At 39.5% G+C, this 14349-nt stretch overlaps 1 protein-coding gene and 1 long non-coding RNA gene across 3 annotated transcripts in view; both read right to left on the bottom strand.

Annotated features, from left to right (window-relative positions):
• The window catches only part of LOC307199355, a 255630-nt gene that overhangs the window by 42483 nt on the left and 198798 nt on the right, over positions 1-14349 (bottom strand). The gene's annotated exons all lie outside the window — the stretch shown is intronic.
• DYNC2I1 (dynein 2 intermediate chain 1) overlaps positions 1-14349 on the bottom strand; it is a 28837-nt gene that overhangs the window by 11231 nt on the left and 3257 nt on the right. For both annotated transcript variants that reach the window (XM_079996432.1, XM_079996431.1), the window contains exons 3-16: positions 13880-14306; positions 12978-13030; positions 12269-12583; positions 11133-11200; positions 9140-9200; positions 7871-7942; positions 7653-7727; positions 6390-6627; positions 6050-6152; positions 4693-4822; positions 3017-3128; positions 2742-2827; positions 2229-2358; positions 1434-1606 (exon numbers count right to left, since the gene is read on the bottom strand). In XM_079996432.1, coding sequence (XP_079852558.1) covers positions 1434-1606; positions 2229-2358; positions 2742-2827; positions 3017-3128; positions 4693-4822; positions 6050-6152; positions 6390-6627; positions 7653-7727; positions 7871-7942; positions 9140-9200; positions 11133-11200; positions 12269-12583; positions 12978-13030; positions 13880-14306 — 2043 coding nt within the window. The remainder of the gene's footprint in view (positions 1-1433; positions 1607-2228; positions 2359-2741; positions 2828-3016; positions 3129-4692; positions 4823-6049; positions 6153-6389; positions 6628-7652; positions 7728-7870; positions 7943-9139; positions 9201-11132; positions 11201-12268; positions 12584-12977; positions 13031-13879; positions 14307-14349) is intronic.

The raw sequence follows: 14349 nt of genomic DNA, 5'->3' as shown, positions 1-14349 counted from the left end.
ATGTATCTAAATGATGTGGGGTGGAAATTTTTCAGTGCTTTATTTCCCCTTGGAAAACTCTGTTTCATAAGTTCATTAAAACAGATGCCAAATACAAATGACTATTATGTGAGCTTGGTAGTTTTAACATATATTTTGCTTTGTTTACAAAATACATGTAAAACAAACAAGTTAAATAAATTAGATCACTCTCTTTAGGGGCATCTGAAAAATTCCCAATGCACATTTGTTCCCATAGAAAACAAGAATTTTTGTGTGTCAAATCTTCGAGTTGAGACTTTTCTTTCCCTGAGCAACAGCTGTTCTGGGTTTAGCCCATGACTGTCTAAATGCACAGGCATGCTCTAGGAAAAATCTGATAGAGGGCAAAATGTAAGAGGGTGTGTTGGGAGCTGAGCTGGATGTAAGCTTCCCCATTGAGACAGAAACCACTATAGCAAATTTTAAAGATAAAACAGACTGCTGGAAGAAGGAAAGAAGAGAGGATATTATTCTTGTGCATAACAGAGTGCCTTCCCCATGCTGCAGTACTCAGCCAGTCTCTATAGGTGGGAATTAAATAATATGCTGCTGCTGAGTTGAATTAAAACATTTTATTTCTAATATTTGACTTAAGGGAATTAATCAGAACTGAGCCAGTCGACCCACACGTGGTGACCCAGTTACTGAACCTTTATTGGTCTGAACTGAATCAAACTGGAACAATTTCAGTTGCAGTTGAACCTGGACTTGGGGTGTGTGTGGTGGTTTGGCTACCTGGTAGGGAAACCAGGTCAGTCTCTCTATCAAGATTTGTCATATAGCGAGGCAGAATGTTCTGAAATGGACAACATACCATGGATATTAAATTAATGCAATTTTTAGATTAGCAGTCCCAAACTGCTTTGTAGATATTAAAATATTATTAGTGTACATTTGATGAAAAATCCTGTTATAACAGCCTTCCACTTAATCTACAATACTCTGGTAACCTGGAGAGAGTTTTCCCTTGTTTCTCTCTCTTCCCTTCTCTTTTGTGATGAAAGTGGAAAGCCGGGAAGGTGGCAGTACTAGAAGCGAAAGGTATGACAGGAGTCTTGGGTGCGGTTGTGGCTGATGTGGGTCTGCGGGCAACAATTAGATTAGATTAGATCATATACAGTGGTACCTTGGGTTACATATGCTTCTGGTTACATACGCATCAGGTTACACACTCCACTAACCCAGAAATAGTGCTTCAGGTTAAGAACTTTGCTTCAGGATAAGAACAGAAATCGGGCTCCGGCGGCACGGTAGCAGCAGGAGGCCCCATTAGCTAAAGTGGTGCTTCAGGTTAAGAACAGCTTCAGGTTAAGAACGGACCTCCAGAACGAATTAAGTACTTAACCTGAGGTACCACTGTACAAAGAGGTGGGTGCTAGTGCATTAGACAATGGCATATTGTTAAAGCATACCTGAGATTCACAAAACAGCAATTTCTGAGGACTAGAAGGTTGCCAGACATTCCACACACAAATGATGTATTTGCTGTCCAGTGGTAAGTCATTTGACTTCTCAGGAAACCCATGAACAGAAAGCAGAGCTTGCCTCTGACCCTGTGAGATGTGCAAACAGGATACCCTTCGACCTAGTGGGGGAAACCAAAAATCACAGATGACATTTTAAAAATCTATTATGGCTCAACTACACAGAGACTTGTGATTAGATCTACCAATGTTTCGCTTTTTAGTTAAAAGCAAGAAGGGTAGTGTCTGATTTTGGTTTAAACAGAAGCACTTGAGAGGTATTGATTTGATTAAGTAATTAGGGTGTCTAATCATGGTTCTCCCTTATCCTATCTACTTTAGCCCTCAGTCTGCAAGACAAAAGCTGCTGCTATGTAAAACTTGTGCCTTCTGCATATCTAGGCAAACTAACAGGCATGCTTCTGTATTCAAATTAGTTGAATTTAACTTTGCAGAGAGCTGCAGATGGATCAGAAGAATGTAAGGATTGTCTTGCTGCATCTACAATTCCGTTCCCAACAGCAGCCGGCTAGATAATGCTGGAAATTCACAAGCAGGGAACGAAACAATGATGCCCCGTTCCTGGGATCTGGCATACTGCCTCTGAACAAGGTTCTTCTATAAACTGCTCAACATCATGACTTTGACGATGTATCAGTCACAGGCAAAAGATCGAGACACGTCTGCAAAAGAATAGGAGCTTCTGGTGCCCCACTACAAGATGAAGAGCAAAAAGTGTCTTACCATTCAGGAAAGGAAGATTGGTGTTTAACTGGAAGCACCTGTCACTAATAGACAGACTGGATGGTCGTGATCTCAGATTCCGCCGGGGCTGCGTTGCTACTTGATCTTCCTCAAGCAGAACTTCAATTACCTTTTAAAAAAATAGTATTTGTTAGAAATGTGGGGGGAAATCTAGTCTTTCCTTCAGTGTTAATAACCTGCTAAGTAGTCTGCTGGCTCAAACTGCTTTTACCTCACTTCAATGACTTAGAAGATGGTGGGAAAGTTTTGTGGGGTAGTTTTCAAGACAAGCAGAAAAACTGAATTTGCGGAGCAGTTATAGAGGAGTTTGTCCCTCCTTGGGTACCCATTCCTACTTGATTAAGGAAAACCATCCCATAGAATGAAAACCAGGTGAGGGGAAACACAAGTGACCATTCTGTCTCTTGTCTATGTAAGGAATATATTAAGCTCCAGACTGTGGTTACTGCTAATTATTATTTTAACCATGAACAGAAAAAGTAATATATATACCTGACAAGCGGATCTCAGAAAACTTGCCAATCTTTGGGAATCAATCTTTGGGGTAAGGGAAGAAACATCACTGCTGCTTTTTGGACCTGAAATGAGACCCAAGGAAAGACGATAGTACATTACCCAGAAAGTTCCAAACTGCTTTTACATTTTGTGCTGCTAAAGCCAATAGGAAATGACCACTTGATAATAAGAGATACATAGTGAGGTTTCTCTTCGCGTGTTCTTGAATTATATTACATTTTAACACCTCTACATATCTAAATAATAATCACCTCCAGACACAACGGCAGTTTCTCCAGGATGTTGGGTCCATTTTTCTTGAGTCTCTATTTCGTCAGTCTGAACATCCCTGTCCAGGTTATCTTCATTCCACTGTACATAGGCCTAAAGTAGAAATATGAAAATATCCCATTCACTCTGAGCACCTGCAGCTGGGAGCCACTTGAAATACCCATCTGCTGTATCCCAAAATACTTTGCACCTCATGAAAAATTCAAGGTACTGTACAAAGTTGCATTATCATCTAGTTCATAGTATAAAGAAAATATATTTCTTTTTTCCTTTGGATTTGTAAGATAAAATCTTTGAACATGATTGCCTATAGTACTGAGTTTAAAAAGTAGTTGTTTGGAATCAAGAAGAGATGGGCACATTAATCTTGCTGATTCCCATGGAAACATGAACTATGCATTTGGTCCCCAAGGAATAAAATAAATGAACTGGAAGGTCTGTTCTGTTGACTTAGCAGTATATTCTCTGGGGGTACAAAATGGAAGCTGCTGACTAGCAAGGAACACTATGACTCACAATAATGGATAGCAGCATCCAAATATTCCTGGCCTGGAAGACTCAGTCAAGGCAACCAAAGGGAGGGGTGTGTCTGTGTGCATCAGACAAGTGAGTTTGGAATAGGTGGATCTTGGACTTTCCTGGATGAGACAGCGAAATTCCCTCATCCATGGGTTCATATGGTGGAATTTAAGCCAGCAGAAGTCCCCCAAAAGGGGTGTGATGGGACAAAGAGAAACTTGCACCCACAGTGGTACCTCAGGTTAAGAACTTAATTCGTTCTGAAGCTCCGTTCGTAACCTGAAACTGTTCTTAACCTGAGGTACCACTTTAGCTATTGGGGCCTCCTGCTGCCGCCGCACGATTTCTGTTCTCATCCTGAAGCAAAGTTCTTAACCCGAGGTACTATTTCTGGGTTAGCGGAGTCTGTAACCTGAAGCATCTGTAACCCGAGGTACCACTGTACTCCAAACCTCTTTCAGCTCAGTCATGTGACCTGGCAACCCAATGGAACTTACACTGGCAAAAAGAGTGGTGCAAGTCAAACTCTTATTTTAAAGGCTTGTTTTCCATCTGCTAGGTTCAGGTTGGTTCAGCTGGCAGCAGCCTCACTCCTGAATGGAGTTTGGAATAGAGGATAAATTACACTGGCATGATTTATCCTAGCATAAATTATGCTGTCATCCTATATTTAGGATTGCTCTGTTATTCATTAACACCAAGAACACAGTGAACACCTAAGTTCTAACTGATTTCATCTGGATGAGACCTACTAAGTATCTAACTTTTTTTCTAGTTTGCCCTAGTGTGAAAATTCTTATGGCTGTAACTCTTGGCTTTAAAAGTACTAGCAATGGCAAACGTAATAGATTTCTCTTGCGTTAGAAACATATACCCCATTGCCAACTTCATTATCAGAAATTAATGAATGTTTTGGGGCATTGCCAGTACTGAAAATGTTGTATTTATTTAATCAAAACATTTATACCACCCTTTAAGCCAGGAAAGCTCCCAGAATGGCTTACAAATAAATAAAAATAGCATAGTTTCTATCTGTAGGCTAAAAACACACCAGAAAAGGAAGAAGGGATAAGAGGGAACAGGAAATCAAGCAAACGAGAAATGAGAGCAGTCAGAATGACTATGATGTGCGGTGTACCTGCTTGGTATTTATTTTCCCGAAGTTCCGGATATACATGTCATATTCATTCACTGGAGGCAAATCCAGCAAACAGAAGGTGACTGAAAAGTCCAGGTCAATAAGTCGGAGAAGTTCAACGCTACGTTTCCTTGAAAACACGTCACAAGAAAGCAAAATGGCTAGTAAGAACTAATTATAGTGACATGTACTATAAGGTCTAGAAATATTCTCACTCCTAAAGGGAAGATCAAAGAGTTCAAAATCAAGGCACATAATTTGAAGGAATGGTTTTATGTCCAGTGCACTTTAAGGAGAATGAAATTAACGCAAATGAATGCCTCCTGGGTAGGAGCCGTTTCATTTCTGTATACTTTACTGCACATAGCATGCTGTCGACACTAAGGGCTCTTTCAGACATTACACAGGGAGCAACACAGGTTTGTCACCAAATGTAAGATCAACAGGGACCTGCAGCAAATCACAGCTGCCTGACATGTATCTGCACAATGCATGTTTTTGCAAGCGCATATTTATAGCATTCATATTCTATGCTTTTAGGTTTACACTTAAAATACCTTAGGTTTTAAATGTAACATGTACGTTGACTCTAAGTATATGCTAAACAGTAATATTAGGTGACAGAGAATACTCCTGGTTTAGGTTTATTAAATCTATATCTCTTCCCACCAAAAAGGTCTCAAAACGATTTACAACCAAGAAAAACAAAACAAATAAAAAACCGATTTAACAATCTTCCTGAATAAAAACTAAGATGAAACTAGTTATCTATACATTTTTTCCCCCCAGGAAGGAAACTCTGAGCAGACTATTTTGGAATGTGATCACCAGACTGCTAAACTAGAAAAGTAATAAGGACACAATTCCCCCCTCATTTTCCTGTACTAGCCCAACTCTGAAGCAGAACTTGCCTTTGGTCAAGAGTGGAAATCATCAAGCTTTCTTAATTAAGGGAAACATAGCTTTGTTGCTTACTGGGGATAGATGGAGCAGTTTAGGGACAAAATAGTTTTCTGTCCAATATAAATTGGCCTTGGCTAAGATTACTACATCACAAAGTCTGAGCCCAGTCAAGAGAGACATCAGGAAAGGCCAGAAAGACTTTTCTGTCTTCTCTGGCACCTCCACAGATAAGCTACTGTTCTAGAATCATGCAAATATGAACCGATTTCTATCCCTATAGGATTGTGACACATTCAAACAATTTAGACCTAGTACACATGAATTGCTCACAAAAATACTTTATTGCACTTCGTTAGGCGTACAATACTTGTAACATTAAAAAAAACTATTGGAAGTTTACATGCAAGCCATCTTGCAAAAGTTACATGCAGTGATATATTTTAATCCCACCTACTTCTGCTCACTGGCAATCTTTCTGATACTTTGCCGCTGTTTGGCAGTTTGGAAATCAATGAACTTTCCAGAAACAGGACTTCGAGCGGGTGACTCTTGCCTTTCTGCAAGATAGTAAGTATATTCATGAACTCTTTAAAATACAAGCAGATGGCTCCAATATACAAGGATGAAGCCTGCAATGGTCAAAAAGAACAACAAGCTTGCCCACTTCACCTTTCGTTGCAATTAAAACCACAGGAAATAACCTTACACTGTACAATGAGTGCAACAAATTTGTGTACATCCAAAATGGGTCACTCTTATGACTGCTAACCGAAAGTAAGTACCTAGTCACATACCTATTTTCAGTTCCTTTTCCCTTCCTTTTGGATTCTCTCTCTGTTTTGGGAGGAAGGTCTCAATCTTTTCATTTTCAGCATTAATAGCTTTTTGAATTGCTTCTACTTCTGCGCTCTTGGCTACTGGAATTTTTCTTACTTTTTCTTTTGTTTCTCTTTCTTCCTTTTCTTGCTCTTGGCTATCTCCACCTTCATCCTCATCCTCATCATCTATGTCGTCAAAATCATCTTCATAATCCTTCAATAAGAACAGTAGCAATTACTTTTCTTAAAGCACAAATGAAAAGCCCATACCAATGGCATTGCTCAGCAATCTCCACTGCCAATTCTGCAACCCTAAAAGCTTTCAAGCTTCCTCTTGCCATTGCAGATTTTCTTTTAAAATGGTGGGTGGTTCATTATCCATTTCTAAGAATGACATTTAATGAACAGTATAAGCAGAAGTAATTGCGCAATTTGCTTTAAAGAAATAAGCTCCTTTGGGTGGAATTCTGTACAAAAAACATGCAGGCCTCCTTGAGACATGAAGGAAAAGAGCGCTATTAGCGGTTTAGCGGCTTTTAGTGGATCAGCTGATAAGTGGCTTATCAGCGGATCAGCTGATTAGGAAAAGGGGAAAAAAAGGAAAAGGGGAAAAAAGGGGGGGAAACCCGCAGGAACTCGCAAGACATTTCGTCTTGCGAAGCAAGCCCATAGGGAAATTTGTTTTGCGAAGCGCCTCCAAAACGGAAAACCCTTTCGTCTAGTGGGTTTTCCGTCTTGCGAGGTGTTCGTCTTGCGGGGCACCACTGTAATGGTCTGCTGACTCAGTAAAAGGCAACTTCCTTCCTTTCTATTTTTCTATGACAGTAGCTGACAGTACAGTTGAACCTTGGAAGTCGAATGGAATCCATTCCGGAAGTCTGTTCTACTTCCAAAACGTTTTGAAACCAAAGCACGGTTTCTGAATGGCTGCAGGAAGCTCCTGCAGCCAATTGGAAGCTACAGAAGCCCTGTTGGACGTTTGGCTTCCAAAAATAGTTTGCAAACCGGAACAGTCACTTCTGGGTTTGTGGCATTCAGGAGCCAAAACGTTCGAGAACTAAGCTGTTCGAAAACCAAAGTATTCCCCCCCCCCAAGCATCTCCCCATGATATATTTAAAGAATTACGGTAAGTGGCTGTTTAGTCATTGCAATTAGATTTCTATACTCCTACTGCTTGTAGATCAGCTACATTTATTTGATACTGCTATCTTCTTCAAAAAATACTCCTTTGCACTCACTTCAAAATCATCTTCATAGTTCACAGAATCATTATCATAATCTGCATCTGGATAAGGTGTGTCCTTATTCAGTTTCTAGCAAGAAAATGCAAACAACAGAATTAAATCATGATATAACTGTACAAATGAAAACATTAATGGAATTTATTTCACCAGTGAGATTTAACTGGCACTGCTGTGCTCCTTAAAAAATGATGGTAATAATATGCAGCTCTTACATTTCCGCTTTCTTCATTTGATAGCCTTTGCCGATGGGATCCCACAGCTGACAGGTTGTTACTTTTGTGGCGCTAACATATCAATAGATAAAAAAACTCATAAGAGAAAAGCATTGAAATGTGGCAGGGAGTTCTAATAATACACCTTAGTTCTTATATTATGCTTTCAACTTCCAAGGCTGCCCTTCTGCACGTGTTAATATCTCAGTCTTATAAAAGCCTCGCTGTATTTTATATGTATTTTATCTGTAGAACAACTCCCACCCCAAATCCTGACTATACCAGATACTAGAAACAGGCATGCTAAATATATTCCTTGATTATATTTATTTAGGACTTTGTTTTCTCAACATGTCCAATGTCAACAACATCAGACAAAGTTGGCAAACTTATGCCACAATCAAACTTTGAAGATGCAACAAGACACACTTTTTCTTGTCTTATGTTTGTTACCATAAATGCAAAAAAAGAAAACTACCCTTCTGGAAGTTGCTCTACCGATACATCTCTCCCATGATGAGCCTCCTGCTCTCTAATATGCTGTGGCCTGTATAGTGTTGAGTAATCTATATGAAATGTGTGAAAGGCGGTATTTTTTTCTTTTAAACTTTATTTTATGTATTCATTGGGTGTGCACTCTGGAACACTCAGCCCCTGACTGAAAGACTAAAAAACTGCAGTCAGTCAGAGACTACATCATTTTTAGATTTTTTTTTTGTCTACGTTCATAAATAATCGTGAGTATTTTAAAATTCTCCAGGGAGAGAGAAAGCATGAGAAGTTTCTAACAATACATTTTGTGCATGATCCATGTAAATGTGTCTAAGGCTGCAATCCAATACATAGTTACTGTGGGAGTAAGTCCCACTGAACTTAATGGATCTTACTTCTGAGTTGACATGAATAGGATCGTGCCAAAAGGTTGCAATTTTATGCAAAAGCCGACTGAGCTCAGTAGAACTCATTTATATGTAAGCATGCAGAAGACCAAGCCCTAGAACTGGGTGCAAACTTTCAACGATATAGAACAGAAGTTTAGTATAAGCACAATTCAAATAAAGATAAACACCTTCCAATCCCATTAGTTGAAAGTGAAGAAAAACAAGTATATACTTAATTCTCCTATTCAGATTGACATGGTGTGGCTGTGCGTTATATTAGGAGTCCCCCTTTGTAACTCTTCACTAAATTTTAGGTTCTTGCTCCTTTGGTTTATTACTAATTCCTACAATATTATTGCATTAGAACACTCCAAATAAAACCACTTACTTCTCGTTTTGTAGCGTCTTTTTCACTCTTGACATGGCTCTTTACTTTTTCTTTTGTACCACTATAATGAGAAAAAAACACCAAACACAGAATTAAAAGGAGTGCCTACCAAGCAAACACTATTTCTGTGGAAAACAAGGTCTCAGAACTGCTTTACACCTGTTCAAATAAGCTATGCTGGGAAGGGGGGGGGGGTAACGATAAGTGATTTATGTTGAATCTTTTCCCACTTACACTGTAACATGTGACTTTCTCACATAGTGAGATCTGTGAACCCCTATAAGAACAAGCACTGAACTACTTTTCATAACAATGCCTTGTCCCTTTGTAATGTCTCTCCAACACAGAAATTATTTGCTTTTGATGAGAGAATATATTGAGGAACAATAGACGTACTGTGGAGTTCACCCTGTCCTTTCCAAAGTATCCATATATTTCTGATGGCAGAAAATCAAAGAAGATCCTTGCTTACAAAGGTTTGGCAGCTTTCAAATTTTGGATCAGCTCTCACTTACAGTAAGCAGAAAATGTGAATGGCATTTCATCAAGTCTTAAAGAATGGATTTCTAAAACAATCCTACAACTCATGAAATAAAACTTAAATCTTCCCCACTCCAAATAACTAAAAGATATCTCCCAACGCTCATGGCCAAGACCGTCATTTCATTGCAGAATTCGCATAAAGCAGTTTCTCACTATGTTAAATATAAAGACCTATCCAAGCTTAACAAAGAGATGCCAGCAGCACTTGCTCTTATCCCAAGAATAGAGCTAAGCAGTTCAAAAGGAAAGGAGAAGAAGAAGAAGCATGTAACCCCGTGGCGGGATTTAATTTGTTTGAAACAGGGACCTGAGGGAATCAAAAAGATATCAAAAAGAAGTCAGACAGCTTTTTGTCCGGCTGGAAAACATATCCAGCACAATCACAAAATGTCTAAGCAAATAAATAAATTACCAAGAAGCTGGTGCTTAGGAACTGAAAATATTTCCCTCAAATCTATAACGCATCATCTAAAAAATATACGATGATGCTTCCAAAATATGTATGTTGGCTATTTTAGGAGTTTTACAGTGCAATCCTATATATGTCTACTTCAAAGTAAGTGTGACTGGATTCACGGAGGCTTACTCCCAGAAAAATGCATACAGGATTACTGCCTTAAATATATTTTTCAGGCTCCTCTTCCCCTGGAAAATTAATCAAAAGGAGGAAGGCAGGACACAAGCAATCAAAACACCCTTGTTGCTCTAACTTGTGGAAACAGATGGGTAAGCAATCTGCCTTTGCACACACTTTGGAGACAAAGAATGCCAGGCACAAATAAATAAAATCATAGAATCGTAGATTTGGAAAAGACCCTGAGGGTCATCTAGTTCAACTCCCTGCAAAGCAGGAAACATATACATACAGTGGACCCTCGGGTTATGTTACCTTCCGCTAATGTAACTTTCGGGTTGCGATCGCGGCAAACCTGGAAGTGTATACACATGCGCGGAAGTGGCGCCTCATGTTGTGGGCTGTTTGGGGTACGTATGGATCCCCAGAACGAATTAAGTTCATATTCGGAGGGTCCACTGTATTTATTCAGAAGAAGCGGGTGGCGCTGTGGGTTAAACCACAGAGCCTAGGGCTTGCCAATCAGAAGGTTGGCGGTTCAAATTCCCGCAACGGGGTGAGCTCCCGTTGCTCGGTCCCTGCTCCTGCCAACCTAGCAGTTCGAAAGCACATCAAAGTGCAAGTAGATAAATAGGTACCACTCTGACGGGAAGGTAAACGGCATTTCTGTGTGCTGCTCTGGTTCACCAGAAGCGGCTTAGTCATGGTGGCCACATGACCCAGAAGCTGTACGCCGGCTCCCTCGGCCAATAAAGCGAGATGAGCACCACAACCCCAGAGTCGTCTGCGACTGGACCTAATGGTCAGGGGTCCCTTTACCTTTAAGCTCCACTGTGCCCAATTAGGATTACTCTTACTTATTTAAACAGAACCCACCTTTCACGTGGATGGCCTGCTTCAGCTTCATGCCTTGAACTCTTGCTTTGGCTTTTATGTTCACGGTGCTGAAAAATATATTGTTCGAAATACAATGATTCGCAGCATTCAACACGACCAAGTATCTCCTTATATGCATTAACAGGTGCACGTGCTCTCTTATATCAATGACTCTTAGTATATACAGCTTCATTTTTAAAGAAGACAAAACTAGCAACGATTAAGGCTATTGCTAGCATTCACCAGATAGGCATCATATATTATGCAAACAATGCCTGTATTAGGGCTGTTTTCACAGCACTCCTTAAAAAGAATTAAAGCATGCCATAAAATAACATGCCATGGAGGTCTATCGTTGACCTGGGTCCCTAAGGCATGGACTCAAGATCAAAAATGGATTGGTATGGCTGTCATATGTTTGGAAAACACAGTCAGCAAACACAGTAACAGGCATGTGACAAGCAACTGTCAGTCTACATAAAGGCTATATAATATCGTTATTATATGCACAATACCGTTACTTTGTGAGAATTACTTTCAAGTAAACATGGGAGGACTAGCCTGTTAATTAGTTTAGCTGCTGCTTTGTGTTGTGGGAAAGTGTACCTCAGACGTACAGAACTAGCTAAATTTGAGAAATTCCTGAAAAGTTGACTTATTCTCTATATTGCAAATAAAGCTTATGTGCACCATGAAAGAAGAGCACATAACATTTTGTGCAATGCACTACTTTGTGAAATGAAATGTAGATTACTTCAAAAACTAGACCCTCACATCAAATTTATCTCATGTTTTGCAAGCAGCAAACTTCACACTTTTTCAGCATAAAATAGAATACCGTAATCCAATGTATGCTGCCACCCTAAACTCTTTGAGAGAAGGACGGCATACATATACAGTGAAAACGTAACAAAACCAATCAATTCTTTTATTGACTTTTGGCTTCTAATGAATAATCTTCCATTGCGGAAAAGCATAATATAGTATTTTTGTTTCAAACCACAGTATTTCTTGATATTTTCTCAGCATATCTTGTTCGCTTCTGACACAAATTCGATTTCCAAGGAAAATCTGACAATTTCTGAATTTTATATTAGCCAGCACTGCTAGGAAGCTAAAGCCAATGTGAAGCAAACCTTGTGGTCTTTCTTCTTCTTTTCGTTTTCTTCTCTGTGTTGTCTTTCACTGTTCTCCCTTCGGTGTCTGTCTTCATAGTGAGACTGCTCCTTCTGTTTCCTGGAGGCGTGCCCTTCTTCCCCATCCCTGACAGATGTGAAACTTCTCAATTTCAAAAACTTCTCTTTTCCTTCTACAGCTAAGAGCACATGCTCTTTCTTCTCTCGGTGCCGCCTTCTTTCCTTATCAGGGTCCCGTTCCTTGTGTGACTTGTGCCTGTGTTCACGTTCTTCATCTCTGTGTGTCTCACCCAAAGTATCCCTGCTCTCTTCATTCTGAAGAGAAATAATTTTAAAATTTCTTTTAAAGAACCAAAATGGAAATTTAACAATTTTGTAGCTCAGAAATATATACCTCTACTACTACTACTACTACTAACAACAACAACAACAACAACAACAACAACAACAACAACAACAACAAGCCTGTACTGAGCATTCTTTTGAGAATATTTCTGGCACATTGCTGGAGAAGCGGGAAGAGCAAAAAGGGTGTGTGTGTGAAAAACTCAAGGAGATGAAGAAATTATCAATCTGTTAAGGTACTTTTGAGGAGGGGGGAGCATACCATATTTGCTGTTTGTGAGTTGCTAACTTTTCTTTCTTTTTCTTTACACTTCCCCTCTTTTTCTTTTTTAAGAACAAGGATTATTTTTTTACCTTCTCTTACCTCTCTCTCTCTGTGTTTTCTTTCTCTTTCTTCATCTTTTACTTTTGGGTGATCTAAAACATAATCACATCTATAAAATTAAGAAGTTTTATCTTCAGTACATTTCAGTCTCTTACGCTACATACAACACAAATACAGTATGTGCTACATCTCTGCAAGAAGCATTTCAGGGCTGTTACTTCAATTCCAAGCCTGTTTCAAGTAATGTGCGCAGTATATAACCAATAGCAAACTAGGGGAATTACTGGAATTACTGGAAACGTTAAAAACACACACACAAGTATCATCTAACTTTTCCGCACAAACTAGCTTTTTCAAGGTTTCCAAATCTATCTTCGAGATACATTGACAATAAAGATATTATTATTATTATTCAAATCTCTTTGCGCTAGGACATCCATCTTGTGAGGCATTGGAAGAAAATGCCCTCCTTCCTATGAAGCAAAAGACAAGCAATGTCTAGAGAAGGGTGTGTGTGTGTGGAATGGAGGATCCTGCAGCCTCCCTATATGGGTTTATAAGCACAGGAGGGAGCAAAGAAATGTCCTTCACCTCCGAGAGGAATAGACAGAGTGGTACATAGGTGTACTGATGGATTCCACCCAATTGAATTGGAAGGAAGACCACTCCCATGGGAGCAAGCATCTCTGAAAAAGAAACTGAGCTTAAAAGAAAAAAAGCCCAGATACCTATGGAGAGGAAACTCCCTAGTCTATTAGGTCTGCCATCTTGTTAAGACAGACTATCTTTACAAAGTAGGAGATGAAAAGAAAAAGACATTGTGTAGAAATGCTTGCAATCCATGTCACTGCCATGCCTCCTGTGCAAGAGTTTTGAAGCCCATTTTCACCTTCTTCTAAAGCATTATTTTAAAAATACATACAGTGAACAAACCATCCCACCTGCATGATCCTTGCTGTCTCTTCTTCTATAATGTTCTTTATCTCTTTCCCCAAAAGCCTCCATAGCTTTTTCCACCAGTGTTTGATTGGGGTCATCTTTCTTATGCTTTCTCTCTTTTTCTTTGCCGCTGTGTCTCTCACCACTTTTCCCAGTGTTATGTTTTTCTTCTTGGACATGTTTTAGCTTAACTTTCTCTCTCTCGTGTTCTCTGGGATGATCTTTTTCTCTTCCTTTCTCTTTCCTTTCATTCTTATGTCTTACGTCACTCGATTTAATAAGTCTCACTTTTTCACCTGCTTTTTCTTTTGATTTCACTCTGACCTTCTCTTGATCCTTTGGCAAGTCATCAGCATCATTGCTGTCACCCTCTCGTGATTTCCTCTGCCGATGTCTCCCATCTTCAGACTGACTATCTGATCGAGACACCTCAAGAAGGAAACAAGAAACACAATAGTAACATTTTTTTATA

This window comes from Podarcis cretensis (genome assembly GCF_951804945.1).
Source record: "Podarcis cretensis genome assembly, chromosome: 12".
Classification (NCBI taxonomy): Eukaryota; Metazoa; Chordata; class Lepidosauria; order Squamata; family Lacertidae; genus Podarcis; species Podarcis cretensis.
Note: the sequence above shows the minus strand (reverse complement) of the source record. Positions and strands in the feature narration are given on the sequence as shown.